This window comes from Triturus cristatus, chromosome 5_1, assembly GCF_964204655.1.
Source record: "Triturus cristatus chromosome 5_1, aTriCri1.1, whole genome shotgun sequence".
NCBI classification, from domain to species: domain Eukaryota; kingdom Metazoa; phylum Chordata; class Amphibia; order Caudata; family Salamandridae; genus Triturus; species Triturus cristatus.
In genome coordinates, this window is record NC_140587.1 from 587604388 (window position 1) to 587623910 (window position 19523).

At 46.8% G+C, this 19523-nt stretch overlaps 1 protein-coding gene across 2 annotated transcripts in view; it reads left to right on the forward strand.

The window, feature by feature from the left end:
- Nucleotides 1-19523, forward strand: part of PDE7A (phosphodiesterase 7A) — a 1104576-nt gene that overhangs the window by 567269 nt on the left and 517784 nt on the right. For both annotated transcript variants that reach the window (XM_085605526.1, XM_085605527.1), the window contains exon 7: nt 540-635. In XM_085605526.1, the coding sequence (XP_085461652.1) occupies nt 540-635 (96 nt within the window). The remainder of the gene's footprint in view (nt 1-539; nt 636-19523) is intronic.

Below are 19523 nucleotides of genomic sequence, written 5' to 3' on the forward strand. Positions count from 1 at the left end.
AGCAGCTCTGGACGCTGTGCCACATTCTCTCCTTTCCCTCGTTATCTGTCATAGAGCTATTTCCTTCTCCCGGACCATGATTGATGAAAACAGCTCTTTATTATTGGGCGAAACCGATGCATTACCAATGCACGTACACACATTCACGTTCCCACACTTGTGGATGCAGAATGTGCGGTACCTTTAGGAACATCAGTTAGTGCAACTTGTTATCTCCTTTTTGTTAATATCTGGCTGCCAGCATAGATTTATGTGCTCTGTATAGACGGTAGAGTTTGGCATCTTAATTAAGTCACTTATCTTTACAAAGTAGTGTCCAGTGTAGCTAAGGTCTTTTATGAGTGCTTGCATGCTACAAACAGTACTGCCAGTGCATTTGTTTTCCCTATGAAATAGAAATGCAGTAAATTGCGAACATTACTCATGCTTATTTAAAATGTGCAATGGACTAGACATTACATTTGAATTTTATACAAGCTACTGTTTGTAATATAATGTGGGCTATACAGTCTTATTAATAGTTCATCTTTCTTTCTCAGGAAACAGCCTGGTGACCATGATGTGCCATCTTTTCAACCATTGTGGGCTTATCACACATTTCCATTTGGATATAGTGAAGCTTCGTTCATTTTTTGGTAAGAACCGTAAAATGTTGTTTATTAGACACATGAACAAAGCCCAATCGTTCTCTGATAGCTCAAGGTTTATTCTGATAAACACCCGTTTTAATCCCTTAGTATTATTTTGAGTCTTAAATTGTTTTTGAGCTTTTTTTTTTAGTACATTTGCTTTCCTTCAACCTAGGAGAGCTTCACTGAGAAATTAAATAGCCGCAGTAGCTTATAGTAGTAGTCTAATGGCAGTAAGACCCCAAATTATGACTTCATGTTTGATGGCATCCCGATAGTAATATTCTCATGTAAACTTTCCTTCATTTCTAATGGGTAATTCAAGTAGTGTATTAACTCCTTACCTGCAGTACTGGTTCTAACATTACATGATGGCCATGATACAGTATGCCTAGTGTGCTGACTTGGACACCAATGGCTGTGTGAGCAAAGCTATTGGTACCAGTGCAGTGTTCAAAAGGCATGCCTGGATGCTATCAACCAGATTTTCAGGGGTTGTCCAGGCGTCACTTAACCTCTTATTTGCGGAGACTTTTTCTTCCCAGCGCTGAGCTAATTGTGTGATTATCCCTCAACTTTTTTCCACACGAATGGTACCCAGGCCAAATATACTTTTTTTTTTTTTTTTTTTTTTTTTTTTTTTATTCCCTACCAGCCTACCTTTTTTATAATGCGATAAAGATGCTGCACTATAGTGTATTTTTCCTGAAAATAGATTTGTGAAAGATTTGCTGTGCTCAGATCACCATCTTCCCATCTTTTTAAGAGCAAATAGTTATAAAAGAACATTATTGCAGTTTTGTAATTGATAGTTGATTTTTCATGTTTGTTGTGAATTCGACCTTCTTGGAGATTCTATTTTTTTTCTATCCAACATTTAATACATTTACAGGCTATAGGCTATTTGTTTTACTTTGTTTACTAATTAGACAAATACGTACATCGGAATATAACTGGATGGGCAACAGTTTGTATGTAGTTGAAATAGATGTGAATCCTATGGGTAAAGCAGAAAGCTATACACTTCTGATAAGAGATAATTCTGAATTAAACAGCGGGTCATTAGTGTAGATTACTTGTGGGTTATTTTAAAAAAACTAACCGTGTAGATTAGTGATACTCAAAGTAAGGCCCGTGGCCACTTGAGGCACTCCTGACCCTTGCATGTGGCCCTCTGGTGACAGCAGCACGTGTTGCTGTTTACTTGCTGAACCCTAATATTCAGAAAAAATGTTAAATAAAAGGGCAAGCATTTATTTGCAGGTTAAATTTAGTAATGCAGTAACCACGGCAGTGTCCTGTAACTTTAGTTGACCTGCAAATAAATGCTTGCCCGTTTATTTAACCTTTTTTTAGACCTCCTTACACAACCACTCGGACCCCCTACCCCAACCAGCTGACATCAGTGCGGCCCTTGGTCACACCACAGACCATACTTTGTGGACCCAGGGAAATATTTGCGAGTAACCATGGTTTAGATCAAGTAATAAGTCAAAAAAAATAGCAGTTGATGATAACTAATTCATCTAATCTTTTTATCCAGTGGGCGATTTACTAAAGTAAAATTCCATTCGGTTTGTCAGACCCTTCTGATCACAGGGGTATATAGCGTTTGTTGGTTTTCAAAAGAATGCGCTGTCCAAAACCAAAAACTGAGCTGCAGCTTATGCTTGATCATTGTGTACATACCATGCATCATGTCATATTGTAAAATGTAAGGAATAAAAAAATTGGTATGAAGGAAACCCATTTATTTTCAAATGTGCACAAGATGCTGAGTAAAGGAATACTGGTTACTTGCACAGCGCGTAACGAAAATAATTCCTAGCCTACTGAAAGTTTCTGATGGATACTTCTGCTTATGGATTCCTCACCTTCTGATTGTTAAGTCTGTGGACGAGTTTGAGGGCTTACAGGAGGCCAGAGGGTTGGATACCTCTCCTGAGTATGATCTCTCATCTCCAAAGGCTGAAGTATTGCAAGACATTCTCCTTATGTGGTAATAAGTAAGGCAGCTTCCTTCAGCGGAGGTAAAATCTAATATCCTGACTGAGGTTCTTAATACACCTTCTACAGCCTCTGAACCTCTGCTACCCTTTAATGAGGCTTTGATGGAGCCTATTTTTGAGGTTTGGCAGAAGCCCTTGTCTGCTCCTGCACTTTCTCGTTCCATTTCCAGAAGGTACAGGCCTGCTCCTGGGGATCCAGCTTTTCTGTCTTCGCATCTGTCACCGGAAAGCTTGGTGGTCCAGGCTTCTTGTTTGAAGCAATCTTCTGGTTCCTTCTCTACCATCCCAGGGGATAGGAATTCAAAAAAGATGGAGCAGGCGGCAAAGAAGGTATTTTCTTCTGGGAGTATGGCTCTAAAATCCACTAATGCTACCTGTCTTCTCGGGAGGTATATCCATGCTTTGATGGACTCAGGCAAGCAGCTAGCTCCAAAGTTGCCTGAACAGGATCACAACAATTTCTTGGAGGCCCTTTTAGATTCTCAAGCTGCGGCCTATCAGGTAATACAATCGGGTCTTGACACTGCTGACTCTGTGGCTCGTGTGATGGGGTCTTTTGTGGCGACAAGACAAACTTTGCTTAGATTGTCTGGATTTTCTCCTGATGCTCAAGCGACTCTGCTGGATTTGCCCTTTAATGGGTTGAGACTGTTTAGAACTAAGGCTGACTCTGCCTTGCAGCGTTTTAAGGATAGCAGAGCAACTGCAAGGTCTCTAGGCCTTCAGACGCAGTCTAGGGGATACGTCTACAAGCGGTATCATGGTTTTTAAAGGGCTGCTTCCTTTCATGGTAGCCAACAGTTTCCACAGAGCCAGCAGCAGAATCCTTTGTACAGAGGGAAAAATAAAGGACGTCTTAGGGGATCCTCTCGGCAGCAATCCTCCTCCTCCTCTACTTCTCCTCCCGCCACCGTTGGTACTTCAGGAGAGCAGTTATAGATCCCCCCCCCCCCCCCCCCCCCCCCCAAATCTTAGAACATGTGGGTCCGGTACGAGGTCGGGTGTCCCACTTTCTACAAGATTGGAAATCGATCACTTCAGATCGTTGGGTTCTAAATCTTGTAGGGTACACCCTCCCTTTTTTTTTTTCTTCCCTCCTCCTTACCCTCCTCGCCAGGGTTGGTGCTCAGAGGACCACTTACTGCTTTTACAGCAGGAAGTTCTTACCTTGTTACTGAAAGGTGTGATAGAGGTGGTTCTGATGGATACATCTGCCAGTGGATTCCTCACCTTGTGAATATCCCCTGCACCAGCATTCCACTGAACTTTTCTTTCCCAGCACTCCACGTCGACGTGGGCGACGTCACAATTCATCGGCTCCGGTCGCGACTCCGTACGACGTCAGCGGAGCCATAAGAAGCCCACGTCGGCGTGATGTCAGTTCCCTTTTTTCCGCGCCATCGGCGCGCAACGGTTTTTCCAGTGCTCTCTAGCTACTTTGTAGTATATAGCTGTGTTACTGTTTAAAATTCGGTATGTCTTCGAGGAAGTCGGGCTTTAAGCCCTGTAGGGAATGCGGAGGTCTGATGTCCATGACTGATCCGCATCAAGACTGCTTATGGTGTCTTTCTTCGGACCACGATATGGAGGAATGCGGGTGCTGTAGGAGTATGAATCCTAAGGCACTGAAGGAGAGGAAGACTAAGCTCTTTATGAAGATCGGTGAGGAGAAGAGAGGGAGAAATAAAGAGAAGTCGAGGCGGGAGTCGTCGACTTCGAGGTCGTCGAAGTCGAAGAAGCATCACAAAAAGAGAAAGCATTCGTCTCTACGTCGGTCCTCGAAGTCCAGGAAGTCTAGGTCGACTTCGCCCCGTCAGCGTCGGAGCAAGGACTTGTCTCCTTCGAAGTCTCCAAGAGGTTCTCCGTCGAAGCGGGCTCCAGCTCAGTCCCCGACGCAGTCACTGGCTCTGTCTAAGGCGTCGACTCCGGTTCGAGTGGAGTCGGATGTCTCCATGGATGAACAAGAACAGGAAGAGCCTGCTCCGGTGCCTGATGAATCTGCGGCTCCGGTGGAAGATACTGCGGAGCCGACGCCGGAGACTCCACAAAGGGATCCAGGGTCTGTTCCTTATCCGCAATTCCCGGCTCCAGGTACTGATTCATCAAATTTTCTAAATGCCATGTATGGTATATTTAACAGGGCGGCCTTCCCATCCGGAGCACCAACTGGTCCCGTGGGTCCGATGGCGTATACGCTAGGGGTGTCGCAGCATTATGCTCAGGCCCCCTTTTTGTCCTTTATGCCGATGGCGCCTTCGTGGCAGTTTCCGGCGCAGTCTGGGGATCCGACACGACTTCGGATGGACCATCAGACTTCGGAACCTTCTTCGACGCCGCGTCCGACTCCATCGGCGCAGCGTCCGGCGCCGCCGACTCCGGTACCTCTGGTTCCACCGACGCCGCGTACGACGTCGATGACGCCGGCTCCCCGGATTCGATCGAGGAGGGAGGCCCAGAGGGTTTTGCAGGAAGGAAGATATATGGAAGAAGGTGAAGTCGACTCTTCTTCAGATGAGTTTGAGGGGATTGAAGAAGCAAGTGGGTTGGATACAACCCCTGAGTGGGAGCATACATCGGCTAGATCTTCTCCACCTCAGGAATTGGCGCCCTATCATGTGGTGATCAAGAAGGCCGCAGATCTCTTAGATTTGCAGCTGTCCTCTGTGGAGTACAAATCGAACTTACTTACGGAGGTGTTGCATTCTCCGTCATCAGCTTCGGAGCCTTTGTTGCCTTTCAATGAGGCCATCTTGGAGCCGGTCTTGGAGGTGTGGAAGAAACCTCTTTCATCTCAAGCGGTTTCCAGACAGGTGGCAAGAAGGTACAGGGTTGCACCAGGGGATCCTGATTTTTTTGTCTACACATCCATCACCGGAGTGCCTAGTTGTTCAGGCTTCTTGTTCAAAACATGCTTTGGGTGCTTTCCCTCAGTCTCCAGCTGATAGGGAGTCAAAGAAGATTGATCAGGCGGCCAAGAAGTCCTTCTCCTCGAAGTATGGCGCTGAAATCATCTAATGCCACATGCCTTCTGGGGCGTTATGTTCATGCCTTGATGGACTCTATTAAATCTTTGGCCCCTAAGTTGCCTGAGGGGGATAAGTCGTCCTCCTTGGAGGTTGTTGCGGACACTCAGGCAGCTGCCAGACAGGTGATCCAGTCAGGGCTGGATACGGCGGACTCGGTGGCGAGGATTATGGGGTCATCTATAGCCGCAAGAAGGAAGGCGTGGCTCCGTTCCTCTGGTTTCTCGGCAGATGTTCAGGCCACGTTGGTTGATCTGCAATTCGACGGACAGAAACTGTTTGGGGAGAAAGAAGACTCTGCCCTTCAACGTTTTAAGGACAGCAGATTGACGGCAAAGTCCTTGGGTCTGCAGGCTCCTGCTAGGGGTTCAGTTTTTCGGAAGTTTAGGGGTTTCGGAAGAACATCCTTTCGCTCCTTCCGACAGCCCCAACAGCAGCAGCAGCAACAGAATTCCCTCTATAGGTCCTATAGAGGGAAGCAAAGGGGTCGGAGAGGTTCTGGTCGCAACCCCTCTTCCTCCTCCTCTTCTGCTCCCAATGAGGCTTCAGGGAAGCAGCCCTAGATCCCCCATCCCGGATCATGCAAGTCCTGTGGGGGGTCGGGTGTCCTACTTTCTACGGGGTTGGAAATCTATTACAACAGACCTTTGGGTTTTGAACCTCGTAGAGACTGGGTACGCCCTTCCCTTTCGGGAGTTTCCTCCCCCTTACCCTCCTTGCCAAGGTTATTGCTCGGAAGACCATCTGCTTCTCCTACAGAAAGAGGTTCTAGCCTTGCTTCAGAAGGGTGCAATAGAGGTGGTTCCGGAGCAGGAAAGGGGTCAGGGATGCTACTCACGGTATTTTTTGATTCCCAAAAAGGACGGCAGATTGCGTCCGATTCTGGACCTCAGAATCTTGAACTTTTACCTGAAACAGGAGAAATTCAAGATGCTGACCCTTGCGCAGGTTCTTCAAGCGTTGCAGCAAGGAGACTGGATGGTGTCGCTCGACTTGCAGGACGTGTACTTCCATGTCCCAATCCTGAAGTCGCACAGGAAGTATCTCCGTTTTACGGTTGGGTCGCAACACTACCAGTTTGCGGTCCTCCCGTTTGGTCTTACTACCGCACCTCGAGTCTTCACAAAGGTGATGGCAGTGGTGGCTGCTCATCTCAGGAGGTCGGGGATTCCAGTTTTCCCCTACCTGGACGACTGGCTTCTGAAGGCAGAGTCCACAGAGATGGTGCAGCGTCATCTGCGGGTAACATCTCAGCTGTTATACGACTTGGGTTTCTCGATCAATGTGCCCAAATCTCACCTGGTGCCCTCACAACGCGGCCTGTTCATAGGGGCGGTACTGGACACTACTGTGTGTCGGGCATTCCCTCCTCCTCAAAGGATTCTCGACATTCAGGAAATGGTCCCCTTATTCCACAATGGAGCGGTTGTTCCAGTTCTGAAGGTCCTTCGCCTGCTCGGTCTGTTCGCCTCCTGCATACTGTTGGTCAACCATGCACGCTGGCACATGAGGGCGCTCCAGTGGTGCCTCCGCAGGCAGTGGTATCAGCACAATGGAGATCTCAGGGAGTCGATCAGGAACTCTGGAGAAGCTGCAGCGGATCTATCTTGGTGGAGCGTGGAGGGCAATCTGTCCCAAGGAAATCCCTTCCATCTTCCTCCATCGGTGGCCACAGTGATTACGGATGCATCCACCCTAGGGTGGGGTGCTCATCTGGGTGTTCTGGAGATCAAGGGTCTTTGGTCTCCAGAGGAGAGGTTGCTTCACATCAACCTTCTGGAATTGCGGGCGATTCGTTTGGCACTCAAGGCCTTCCTCCCTTCCCTTCGCGGTCAGTCTGTTCAAGTCCTGACGGACAACACTACCGCGATGTGGTATGTCAATAAGCAGGGAGGAGTGGGGTCGCGTTGTCTCTGCAGAAAGGCTCTGCGTCTCCGGTCCTGGGCTCAGGACCATCAGATTTGTCTGGTGGCAAATCATCTGGCTGGGGTGCTGAACGTGCGTGCGGACAGTCTCAGTCGACAGTTCTCCGCCGACCACGAGTGGAGGCTCCATCCGGAGGTGGTTCGTCACGTTTTTCGGACGTGGGGAACCCCTTGGGTGGACCTGTTCGCCACTTGCGAGAACGCGCACTGCCCGTCGTTTTGCAGTCTCCAGTATCCGATGCAGGGGGTGTTAGGGGATGCGTTTCAGTTGAGTTGGCGCTCACAACTCCTTTACGCGTTTCCTCCCATACCCTTGATTCCTCGGGTTCTGAGGAAGGTTCGCCAAGACCGGGCCTAAGTTATATTGATCGCCCCGGATTGGCCAAGAAGGGTGTGGTACACAGATCTTCTCCACCTCTCCTCGTGCCCTCCGCTCCGTCTCCCTCTGAGGGCAGACCTCCTCTTGCAGTCGGAGGGGGAGGTTCTACACCCCCACCTCCAGAGCTTACACCTTCATGCCTGGAGATTGAAGGGGGCAACCTGAGTTCATTCTCTCTCCCGCCTGATGTGGTGGACGTTATTTTATCGGCCAGGCGACACTCCACCAAGTCCATTTACTCCTACAGGTGGTCTAAGTTTGTTAAATGGTGTGGAGAGAGGTCCATTGACCCTTTAAAAGCCCATCTTTCTAATGTTCTCCAGTTTTCTCTTTCCTTGGCTCAACAGGGCTGTGCTGTGGCCACGGTCAAGGGCTATCTTTCGGCCTTATCGGCTTTTCTATGCCTTCCAGATCAACCGTCACTTTTTAAATCTCCAGTTGTTCTGAGGTTTATCAAGGGCCTTACAAACATGTTTCCTCCCACTCCCTCTGTAATGCCACAGTGGGACCTTAAGCTTGTTTTAACCTTTCTCATTGGGTCCCCATTTGAGCCTCTACATAGCTGCCCTTTGAGGCTGTTGTCCTTTAAGGTGGTCTTTCTTGTAGCCATAACCTCGGCAAGGAGGAAGAGTGAGCTTCAAGCTCTTAGTTATAAACCCCCGTTCTCCAGTATTGGGGTGTCTTTCATAGATTCACATGCTTGAATATTCCCCGTCGTCGGAGTGGGAGTCCCACGGTAAATAATATAGCAATATATACAGTCATAAAATATATATATATATATATATATTCCAATGGCCACTGAATGCTGCCGAACACTTCGTAACGGGTGCTTCCTCTGTGAGAGTGGCTTTCACAATAAATGTTTTTAGAAACAAAGGTAGGAGCACACACGGGTCTTTTACCTTGATTTATTGAGCCAACAGACGCGTTTCAGCACATTTGCCTTTCTCAATGTTGGTTTCCTCAAAATTAGATAAACACATGATCGGATTTTTAAATGCGTGCTGGCTGTCTTTGATTGGATGACTGCTTAAATAAGCACAAATGAAAAGTTCAATGTTCCAACGTTATTTCGCCAGCACACACTGATTTACTCGCAGCATTTTTAATCTTTTAGTGGATGTTCTTGCTCCAGTAGCTTGCGAGCACAACAGATTATTTCCACAGAAAGCCCATCATGTCTTTTAAATCACAGTTCAATTACCCTCGTTTGCCGATATTGTGCTCGCAAGCATTTAAAAATCCGATCATGTGTTTATCTAATTTTGAGGAAACCAACATTGAGAAAGGCAAATGTGCTGAAACGCGTCTGTTGGCTCAATAAATCAAGGTAAAAGACCCGTGTGTGCTCCTACCTTTGTTTCTAAAAAAATATATATATATATATATATATATATATATATATATATATATATATATATGTGTGTGTATATATATATATGTAATCATATAAAACAGAGATATAAGTAAGTGATAAACATCAAGAATGTCTCTATATGAAATCTCCATAGAGATACATGGAAAGAGAAAAAAGACATTCGCAGTCTATCTCTGTCATTATGTTAGTCCAAACTACGGCCAATCAGGCGTCAGCTCCTCTCTAGAACCTTCTCCTCAGAGCTCCTCACCTCAGATTTTCTACCGCACGTCGTGTAAAAGGGAGTCTCCCTGAGCTCTTCTCAGTTTTGTTCTATTCAACATGTCTTCAAGTAAGAAGTCTTTGTTTAGACCTTGTTCTTCTTGTGGAAAGCTATGTTTCTTCTCAGAAGATCCACACAGTAAGTGTATTTACTGTCTTTACCCAGACCATGAAGGGGCTAAATGTAAGTTCTGTAGAGCTTTTTCTACAAAAACTTTGAAGGACAGGGAAGGCCGTCTCTTGATGTGGCTACAGAGACTTAAGGATAAAGATGAAGTGGTTTCTGAGGTAGAAAGCCTTACTTCTGGCCGTTCCCACACAGCCTCTAAGCGCAGTAGCATACAAGAATTACCTTCTCCTTTTCTGAAAAAGAAGAAAATGTCTTTGACTATGACATCTGCCACTTCTTCTGCCTTGTCTACTGCTTTGTCGCCCACGAGACATAGTTCTCAGGCTGCTGAGGCTTCCACTTCCCAGTTTTCAGAGAAAAAACTGGCTTCGTCGTCAACGAGATCTGCAATTTCCTGCTCGTCGACGGTGACACTCACGACGACAGCATCTACATCGTCGTCGACGTTGTCGGCGTCGACGATGTTAATCAGTACCATCAAGACTGTATCCTCTATTGTACCTATTGCATCGTCGTCGACGAAGAAGGAAAAAAATCTTGACGTCGACGAAGGTTCCGTCGACGAAGGTTCCGTCGACGAAGGTTCCGTCGACGAAGGTTCCGTCGACGAAGGTTCCGTCGACGAAGGTTCCGTCGACGAAGGTTCCGTCGACGAAGGTTCCGTCGACGAAGGTTCCGTCGACGCTAATTCCATCAGCTATGGCTACGTCGACGAAGGTCCCGTCGACGATAGTTCCTGTCACGAGTCCATCTACAAGGATGTCCTCAGTACCTTCTATTCTCCGGTACCGTCGACGGCAATCTCTTCATTGCAAATAAAAATTAAGAGGACGACTGCTACTCAGAGGTCCTTAACAGATCAGATTTCATCCACGTCCACAGCACCTACTTCGTCGTTTGCCGCTGCTCCTTTGGTTCCATTGCCACCAAGTTCTCGACCTGATATGTCGGGAGAAGTTATATTGTTGGAGGATTCACATCTTCCTTCTCCATTATTTGCCACGGATTCTGATCAGGATTCAGAAGAAGGTTTACCTGAATCGTTTGGGACGGCCCGCAGTCCCTCAGATTTAATAATTAAGTGCCAAGACGATAGTAGTGAGGATGAGGAACAATGTTATCAGCAAGAAGTTCCTACAGAAAGACAAACTGCGACGCTACCACTATCACTCATAACAAATCTTCAACTCATGTTGGACGATTATAATAGACGTTTTCCGTTATCACCGCAAGAAGCTGTGGTCCCGCCTCTTCCAGTGGTGCAAACAACTATATCGGAACGGGTACCAGCCCCAATTCCATCTGTGGTAACGCCTTCACTACCGCTGCAACATTCCCCCACTCGGGCAGTACCTTCTCAGGTCACTGAACAAGAGGAAGAAATTCCTCAAGACAGGGAGGATGGTGAAATTCTCGATTATGGTGGTGATGATGATGATGATGACGATGACGGTATGACGGAGTGGGATGATTATCATGCTCAACCACCATCTCCCTCGGCAGTGATACCGGGTGACTCACCACCGGCGGATATCGCCGGTTTTCACCAGTTAATGGATAGGGCAGCACAGAGATTCAAATTGACTACGGAGCATAAGGAGGAGGATTGTTTCCTTTACGATTTCAAAAACCAGCCGTTTAAACAAACACATACAATCCCTATAATCGAATTTATTTGGGAGGAAGGCAAGAAGATTATGAAGACCCCAAATAGTCTTCCGGCACAGGTACCCAGATTGGAAAAAAAAGTACAAATCGCCTTCGGGAGCGCCAGCGTGTCTTACTGGCCAAGCAAAGGCAGATTCTGTGGTGACACAGGCCGCGCAACGTCGGGCTAGAAACCCTTCGTCAACGATCACGGCACCACCTGATCGTGATGGACGTCGTTTGGACGCCATAGGGCGGAAATTTTCTTCAATGGCTTCCACCACTGTAAGAGCGGCTAATGCTCTGGCCATTTTAGGCAGCTACGACCGTCGGGTATGGGCGGATATTTCATTGTTAGTTGACCAACTGCCGGAACCATCGAAGAGTGAGGCCCTAAAGCTACTCCAGGAGGGTGAGAGTACATCTGTGGAGATGATAGACTGTGCAGTTGATATCGCCTGTATGGGATTCCGTCAGCTTGCTGGGGCAGCGGTATTGCGCAGGCAAGGTTGGTTGCGCTCAACATCCTTTCGTCAGGAAGTACAGGCAAAAATATTGGACATGGCATATGATGGAGAGGCTTTGTTTGGAGATCATGTGGATGAAGCTCTCCAATCGATAAAGAAGGATACGGAAACTGCCCGCTCTCTGAGCACGTTACAATTTCAGAAACAGTCCTTTCGGGGTGCACGCGGACGCGGCACCTCTTCTAATTTTCGACGAGGAAACAACCAGTATAGATCATATAGCCAAGGTTCCAACCGTTATTCCTATAACCAACAACAAACCTCTCGACAACAGTCTTCCAAGACTTAGAGAGGAAAATCCTCTTATAGGGGTTCTACCCCTAAGAGACAATGACTTGTATCAGTCCCAAAAAATTGGAGGTCGAATCTCTCTGTACTCTTCTCAATGGTCCTCCATAACAAAGGACCGTTGGGTTTTGGACATTGTAGAAAGAGGTCACACTCTAGAGTTCACCGAATTCCCTCCACCCACACCGCCTACTGGACCACCACCAGCTCATATCAAGGAACTGTTACATCAAGTTCAACTTCTAATAGACAAAGGAGCTATAGAGGTAGTTCCAAGATCTCAAAAAGGAAAAGGATTTTTTTCCCGATTTTTTTCTTATCACCAAGAAAAACGGGGAATGGAGGCCCATTCTGGATCTGAGGGCTCTCAACAGATTTCTCAAGAAACAATCCTTTCGCATGTTGACGCTTGTACAGATCTTGCGCTTACTCTAACAAGGAGATTGCATGGCAACAATCTATCTCCAAGATGCATATTTTCATATCCCCATACTACGACAACATCGGAAATTCCTTCGTTTTCGAGTGGGTCGGAAGGATTTCCAGTTCAGAGTACTACCATTCGGCTTACGCTCGGCCCCGCAAGTGTTTACAAAGGTGCTAGCCCCTGTCGTAGCGTTCCTACGTCTCCAGGGTGTGCAGATCTTCCCATATCTGGACGACTGTCTCCTAAAATCACAATCGGAGGTTCAACTTCGACAGCACACACGTCTTTGCAAGGAGGTGTTTCGCGCCTTAGGGCTCAGCATAAATACCGCGAAGTCTCATCTACAGCCTTCTCATTTCAGGGATTTTCTAGGAGCAACTTTGGAGACAGTGCCAGCCAGGGCACTTCCCTCCCAAGACCGTCTTCAAAGGATTCTCCGGCTGGTAACCTTTGTCAGATCAAAAAGATCCGTTTCTGTACGACTGTTGAAGTCATTTCTGGGGATGGCGTCGTCATGCATTACATTGATCCCTCATTGCAGGTTACGGACACGCCCCATCCAAGAAGAACTAGATGTTCAATGGCGTCAGGTTACGGGATCTTTCAACGATCGCGTAACCGTCACAGATCGGATGAAGTCGGCACTGAAATGGTGGACACAACCGTTAAACCTTATGAAGGGCATTTCATTTCTGTCAATCATACCAGACATGACAATAACAGACGCATCTCTAGAAGGATGGGGTGCTCATTTGGAGGATCTATCAATCAAGGGAAAATGGACAATATGCCAAAAAGCCTGGCACATCAACAGGTTAGAGCTCATGGCTATATTTCTGGCTCTCAAATCCTTTCTTCCTTTAATCCAAGGACAATCAGTCCTCATACAGACAGACAACACAACCTGCATGCACTACGTCAACAAGCAGGGCGGAAAAAAAATCCCCAAAACTGTCTCGTCTAGCCCAGTCGATCTGGGATTGGTCTCTCAACCATCACATCATGATTGCAGCAGTTCATCTACCAGGGGTATCCAATATCCTAGCAGATTCCCTGAGCAGGTCCTCCTCGTCGACCCACGAATGGGAGTTATATCAGCCGACGCTGGAGATGATATTTCGACGATGGGGACGTCCACAGCTGGATCTCTTTGCCACACCAGAGAACCGCAAATGCCAACACTATGCAAGCTGGCATCCCCACCAAGGATCACAGGGCAATGCCCTTTTGATGAACTGGTGCAATCGGTTTGCCTACGCGTTTCCTCCAATCCCACTCCTACCTCGGGTCCTGTGGAAAATGCGGAGGCAACCTTGCCATCTACTTCTAGTAGCTCCCCGGTGGCCTCGGCAAGCATGGTTCTCAGAGTTACTCCTAATGTCTCAATGCGAACCAATCCTTCTACATCCTCGTACAGATCTTCTGACAATGAGCAAGGGGAAAATTTGTCATCTGAACCCCTCCTCACTAAGCTTATCAGCTTGGAACCTGAGCGCTGTGAATTTGCCCATTTAGACATCCCACAGGACTGTAGAGACATCTTGGCTCAGGCGAGGGCTCCTTCTACGGTAAAGACGTACAAATTAAAGTGGAAAAGATTTTGCCACTGGTGTGCAGCTAATGGAGTTCATCCACTTCACTCCACGCCACAACAATTGCTACCTTTCTTTTTGCATTTAGCTAACTCCGGATTGTCTCATGCAACCTTGAGGGTTTTTCTGGCGGCAATCTCCCGTTTCCGTCAAGATGGTTCAACGTCCCTTTGTTCTTCAAGGATTATCCAACAATTCTTCAAAGGGTTATTCCGTAAATTTCCTCCTGTTAGACGCCCACCTCCATTGTGGCATCTGAACATCGTATTGGCACAACTGATGAGGTCACCATTTGAACCTATTCACAAGGTCGAGTTGAAGTTTCTAACTTGGAAGGTGGCTCTTCTTCTGGCACTAACGTCTTCAGGTCGTGTCAGTGACATTCATGCATTTACCATATATCCGCCTTTCCTACAGTTCAAACCAGATTCTTTAGTGTTGCGTACAAATCCAACTTTTTTGCCTAAAGTACCTTCAGACTTTCATATTAACGAACCAGTGATTTTGAAAACCTTCTTTGCTAATCCTCAAACTCTTGCGGAGCAGAGATTACATTCCCTGGATGTGAAACGATGTTTAAAGTTCGACATCAGCAGAACAGCTTCTTTACGGAAAACTGATCAACTCTTCATAGCTTATGGGCGCTATCACAAGGGACGTCCAGTGACAAAACCAACTATTGCACGTTGGGTTTCAGCGGCCATCGTCTTCTGCCATCAAAAGGCAAACAAGCCATTGCAGTCACCAGTAAGGGCTCACTCCACTAGAGCGATGTCTTCTTCAATCGCATTATATGCTGGAGTGCCTTTACATCAGATCTGCAGAGCAGCCACGTGGTCAAGTAGACATACGTTTACAAGGCATTACTGCTTGGCAACTTTAAACGAGGAGGATGCTGCAGTTGGGCAGGCAGTGCTTCGCAATCTTTTTAAATAAGGTGAGCCTCTTCCTTCCCTCCTCCATATTGTTTCCATTTACTGTTGAGATAATGGTTCATTTACACTTGTATAGATATTCAGTGATATCATATATATAAGGATATTGATGGGCATGACAACTGTATAGTGCTGTTATAACTATGGAAACAATAATAATTGTTACTGCTGGCTATTCTGTATTCAAGCATGTGAATCTATGAAAGACACCCCAATACTGGAGAAGAACAATTGTTACTTACCTGTAAACAGGTGGTTCTCCAGTATTGGTGTCTTTTATAGATTCACATGCGACCCTCCCTCCTCCCTTCAGAGGCTCTCTTCTCCTCATACACTCTAAAGTCACTTTGGTGCTACGAAAATCTGAGGTGAGGAGCTCTGAGGAGAAGGTTCTAGAGAGGAGCTGACGCCTGATTGGCCGTAGTTTGGACTAACATAATGACAGAGATAGACTGCGAATGTCTTTTTTCTCTTTCCATGTATCTCTATGGAGATTTCATATAGAGACATTCTTGATGTTTATCACTTACTTGTATCTCTGTTTTATATGATTACTTATGTATATGAATATATATATATATATATATATATATATATATTACCTACTGGCGGTCGCCAGTAGGTAGTTATAGTTAGGACCCCTTTTCCATAGGAAATCCGCAACATTCTATTTTGAATAACTTTGGCGCCGGTCGACGAATCCTCGCGAATTTCTCAAAATAGGTGGGGCGCTACGCTCCGCTCCTACCCTGAAAGTCTCGGGAGGATTCGTCAAGCGGGGGCTTTAGACACAGCTACAGCCCGAACGGCTGAACAGAATTACTTGAAATTTGGCAGAGAGGTAGTCCTCAGGTCAAGGAAGTGCCTTTTGTAGGTTTGGTGTAAATCTGTTCAGTAGATTCTGAGAAAATAGCCTTTAAATCAATATATATATCTGAGCCAGCTTACGGTGCGCTTACCGTACGCGTACGGTGGCGTGCGCGAGCGCGATTCTGATTGGCCCTTAGATCTTAGTAAACATTCGAATCGGTCGAAACCAGGAAGCGGCGGCCGCCATTTTCTCTCTCGCACTCTGAGGGGGGAGCTGATAAACAAATGCCAAAAACATATAAAGGGGCTGTTTAGACAGCCCCCATGCACATAACCATGTTAGTTGAGTCTTCAAAGATCCCCCAAGGCAAAAAACAGTAATTTTTTATTTTTCGAAAATTTCGCCGATTACGCTTACCGTATGCGTACGGTAAAATTTTAAAAAAAAAAATCCACACTCTCCCCACCCCGTGTGCAAATGGTGGCCGAAGGCCACCATTTGTGCATGGCATCTAAGAACACAGCATTTCCCAAAAAAATTTCAACAGATTACCTATCACAAGGAAGCGCATAATATGTCCTCCATGTGCGCACGGTGCGCGAAGCGCATCGTGCGTACATGGCCCATCTAGCGTAACGTGGGCACGCGGTGCGCTACGCGCACCGCGTGCCCACCGTGCGTGCACGGCACTAACTGCGTAAAGTGGGCGCGCGGTGCGCGAAGCGCACTGTGTGCGCACGGAACGAACTGCGTTAAGTGGGCGCGCACGCCACGAATGGCGTAAAGTAACTTAGCATTTAAAAAAACGTACAAATTCACTGAAAAAACCATAGGTTTCACACACGTTATAGTTAGGAATTAGCATTTAAAAAACCTTGCAAATTCACTGAAAAAAACCATAGGTTTCACACATGTTATAGTTAGCGGAAATTTTACTGATAAAAAACCAATGAAATTCCCCCGTTATAGTTAGTGCAGGAAACTATAACTCACGCGACCGCAATCTTCTGGTGATGACATATGTGTCTTTATGAAAAAAAAATATTTGTAATATATGTATAGCTAAAAATTTATGGAAGAAGACATGGGCAAATAAGTGTCTAAATACAGTATTAGCATCAGCAGAGGATTGCGGTCGCGTGAGTTATAGTTTCCTGCACTAACTATAACGGGGGAATTTCATTGGTTTTTTATCAGTAAAGTTTCCGCTAACTATAACATGTGTGAAACCTATGGTTTTTTCAGTGAATATATATATATATATATATATCACCTGTTTACAGGTAAGTAACAATTGTTCTTTTTAACCTTGCATGCTGAAAGGATGGTTCTCAGGACCAGGGCTGCTTTCCTGCCAAAAGTTGTCACTCAGTTTCATTTGGGGCAGTCCATTACTCTCCCTGTTTACTATCCCCCTCCTCATCCTTCCAAAGAGGAGGAAAGACTCCATCGCCTGGACCCGAAGAGGGATGTGAGTTTTTATTTGGACAGGATTAAAGACTTTCGTCTTGATGACCAACTCTTCATTGGCTACGTTGGTCGTTCAAAGGGTAAAGCGGTGCACAAGCGCACGCTATCGAGATGGATCATCCTTGCCATCAAGATCTGCTACGCCCTGGCTGGTAAGACTCCTCCTGAGGGCATTAGAGCTCATTCGACTAGAGCAAAGTCATCTACATCTGCTTTGGCCCAGGGTGTTCCTGTGGCAGATATTTGTAAGGACGCGACTTGGGCCTCCCTCCATACTTTCGCAAAGCATTATTGCTTGGACTCTGAGATGAGGAGGGAGGGCCACTTCGCGCGCTCTGTATTACAAGACTTTCTGGTATAGGAAGGTGGACACCCTCCTCCGGGAGTGGGGACTGCTGTGGGAATCTATTCACAAGGTGAGGAATCCACTGGCAGATGTATCCATCAGAAGAATAAGTTACTTACCTTCGGTAACGCTTTTTCTGGTGGATACAGTATCTGCCTGTGGATTCCTCACTGACCCACCCGCCTCCCCGTTGTCCACCTTTGTATGCCATGAAAGTGGTCTTGTTGGAATGTTTTGATACTTTCTTGTACATTTGTAGGAAATGCTTGTTTGTTTAGCATTCCTTTTCTTTGTAGGATATGTATATGTGTTGGTATACTGTATACTGTGTATACTTGGAGTTGTCGTTGGTTCACCTGTTCGCCTCGAAGGCTCAGAAAAAATGGGTGGAACTGACGTTATCACGCCGACGTGGGCTTCTTATGGGTCCGGTGACGTCATACGGAGTCGCGAGCGGAGCCGATGCATTGTGACGTCGCCCACGTCGACGTGGAGTGCTGGGTAAGAAAAGTTCTGTGGAATGCTGGCGCAGGGGATATTCACAAGGTGAGGAATCCACAGGCAGATACTGTATCCACCAGAAAAAGCGTTACCGAAGGTAAGTAACTTGTTCTTCTGGAGCAGGAAAGGGGTCAGGGCTGCTAGTCCCGGTATTTCCTGATCCCCCAAAAAGGACGGTCGATTAAGGCCGATCTTGGTCCTCAGGATTTTGAATCTTTACCTCAGGCAGAAAAAGTTCAAAACGTTGACCTTGGCTCAGGTTCTTCTTGCGCTGCAACAGAACGACTGGATGGTGTCCATCGATCTGCAGGATGCTTATTTTCATCTTCCCATCCTGAAGCCGCATCGGAAGTATCTCCGGTTCACGGTAGGATCGCAACACTATCAGTTTGCGGTTCTTCTGTTCGGTCTCACTTCCGCACCTTGAGTCTTTACGAAGGTGATGGCAGTGATAGCAGCACATCTCAGAAGGTTAGGGGTTCCTGTTTTCCCCTACCTGGACGACTGGCTGTTGAAGGCAGTCTCCAGAGTTAGTGATGTGCCATTTGCAAACAATACCGCAGCTGTTGTTCAAGTTGGGTTTTTCAATAAATGTCCCCAAATCTCACCTGGTTCCTTCTCAGCGCTGCCTGTTCAAAGGGGCAATACTGGACACTACTGTGTGCCGGGCTTTTTTCGCCTCCGCAGAGGGTTCTCGACATTCAGGAGATGATTTTTGTTTCACAATGGAGCGGTTGTTCCAGTCCTGAAAGTTCTACGCCTGCTCGGTCTGTTCGCTTCCTGCATACTGTTGGTCAGTCATGCGCGCTGGCACATTAGGGCACTCCAGTGATGCCTCCGCAGGCAGTGGTATCAACACAATGGAGATCTCGGGAGAAGGTCATTATCTCCAGAGAAGCTGCAGCGGGGTTGACTTGGTGGGGTGTGCAGGACAACCTGTCTCAAGGAAAGCCCTTTCAGCTTCCTCCACCTGGGGCCACAGTGATCATGGATGCCTCCACTCTAGGGTGGGGTGCTCATCTGGGGGATCTTGAGTCAGTCAGTTCTGGTCCTGACAGACAACACTACCGCGATGTTGTGCATCAACAAACAGGGAGTTGTAGGGTCTTATCGTCTGTTGAGATGCTCTGCGACTCTGGTCCTGGGCTCAGAACCATCAGATTTGTGTGTTTGCAAAGCATCTAGCCGGTGTGCTGAATGTTCGTGCGGACAGTCTGTCGGCATTACTCGGCCGATCACGAG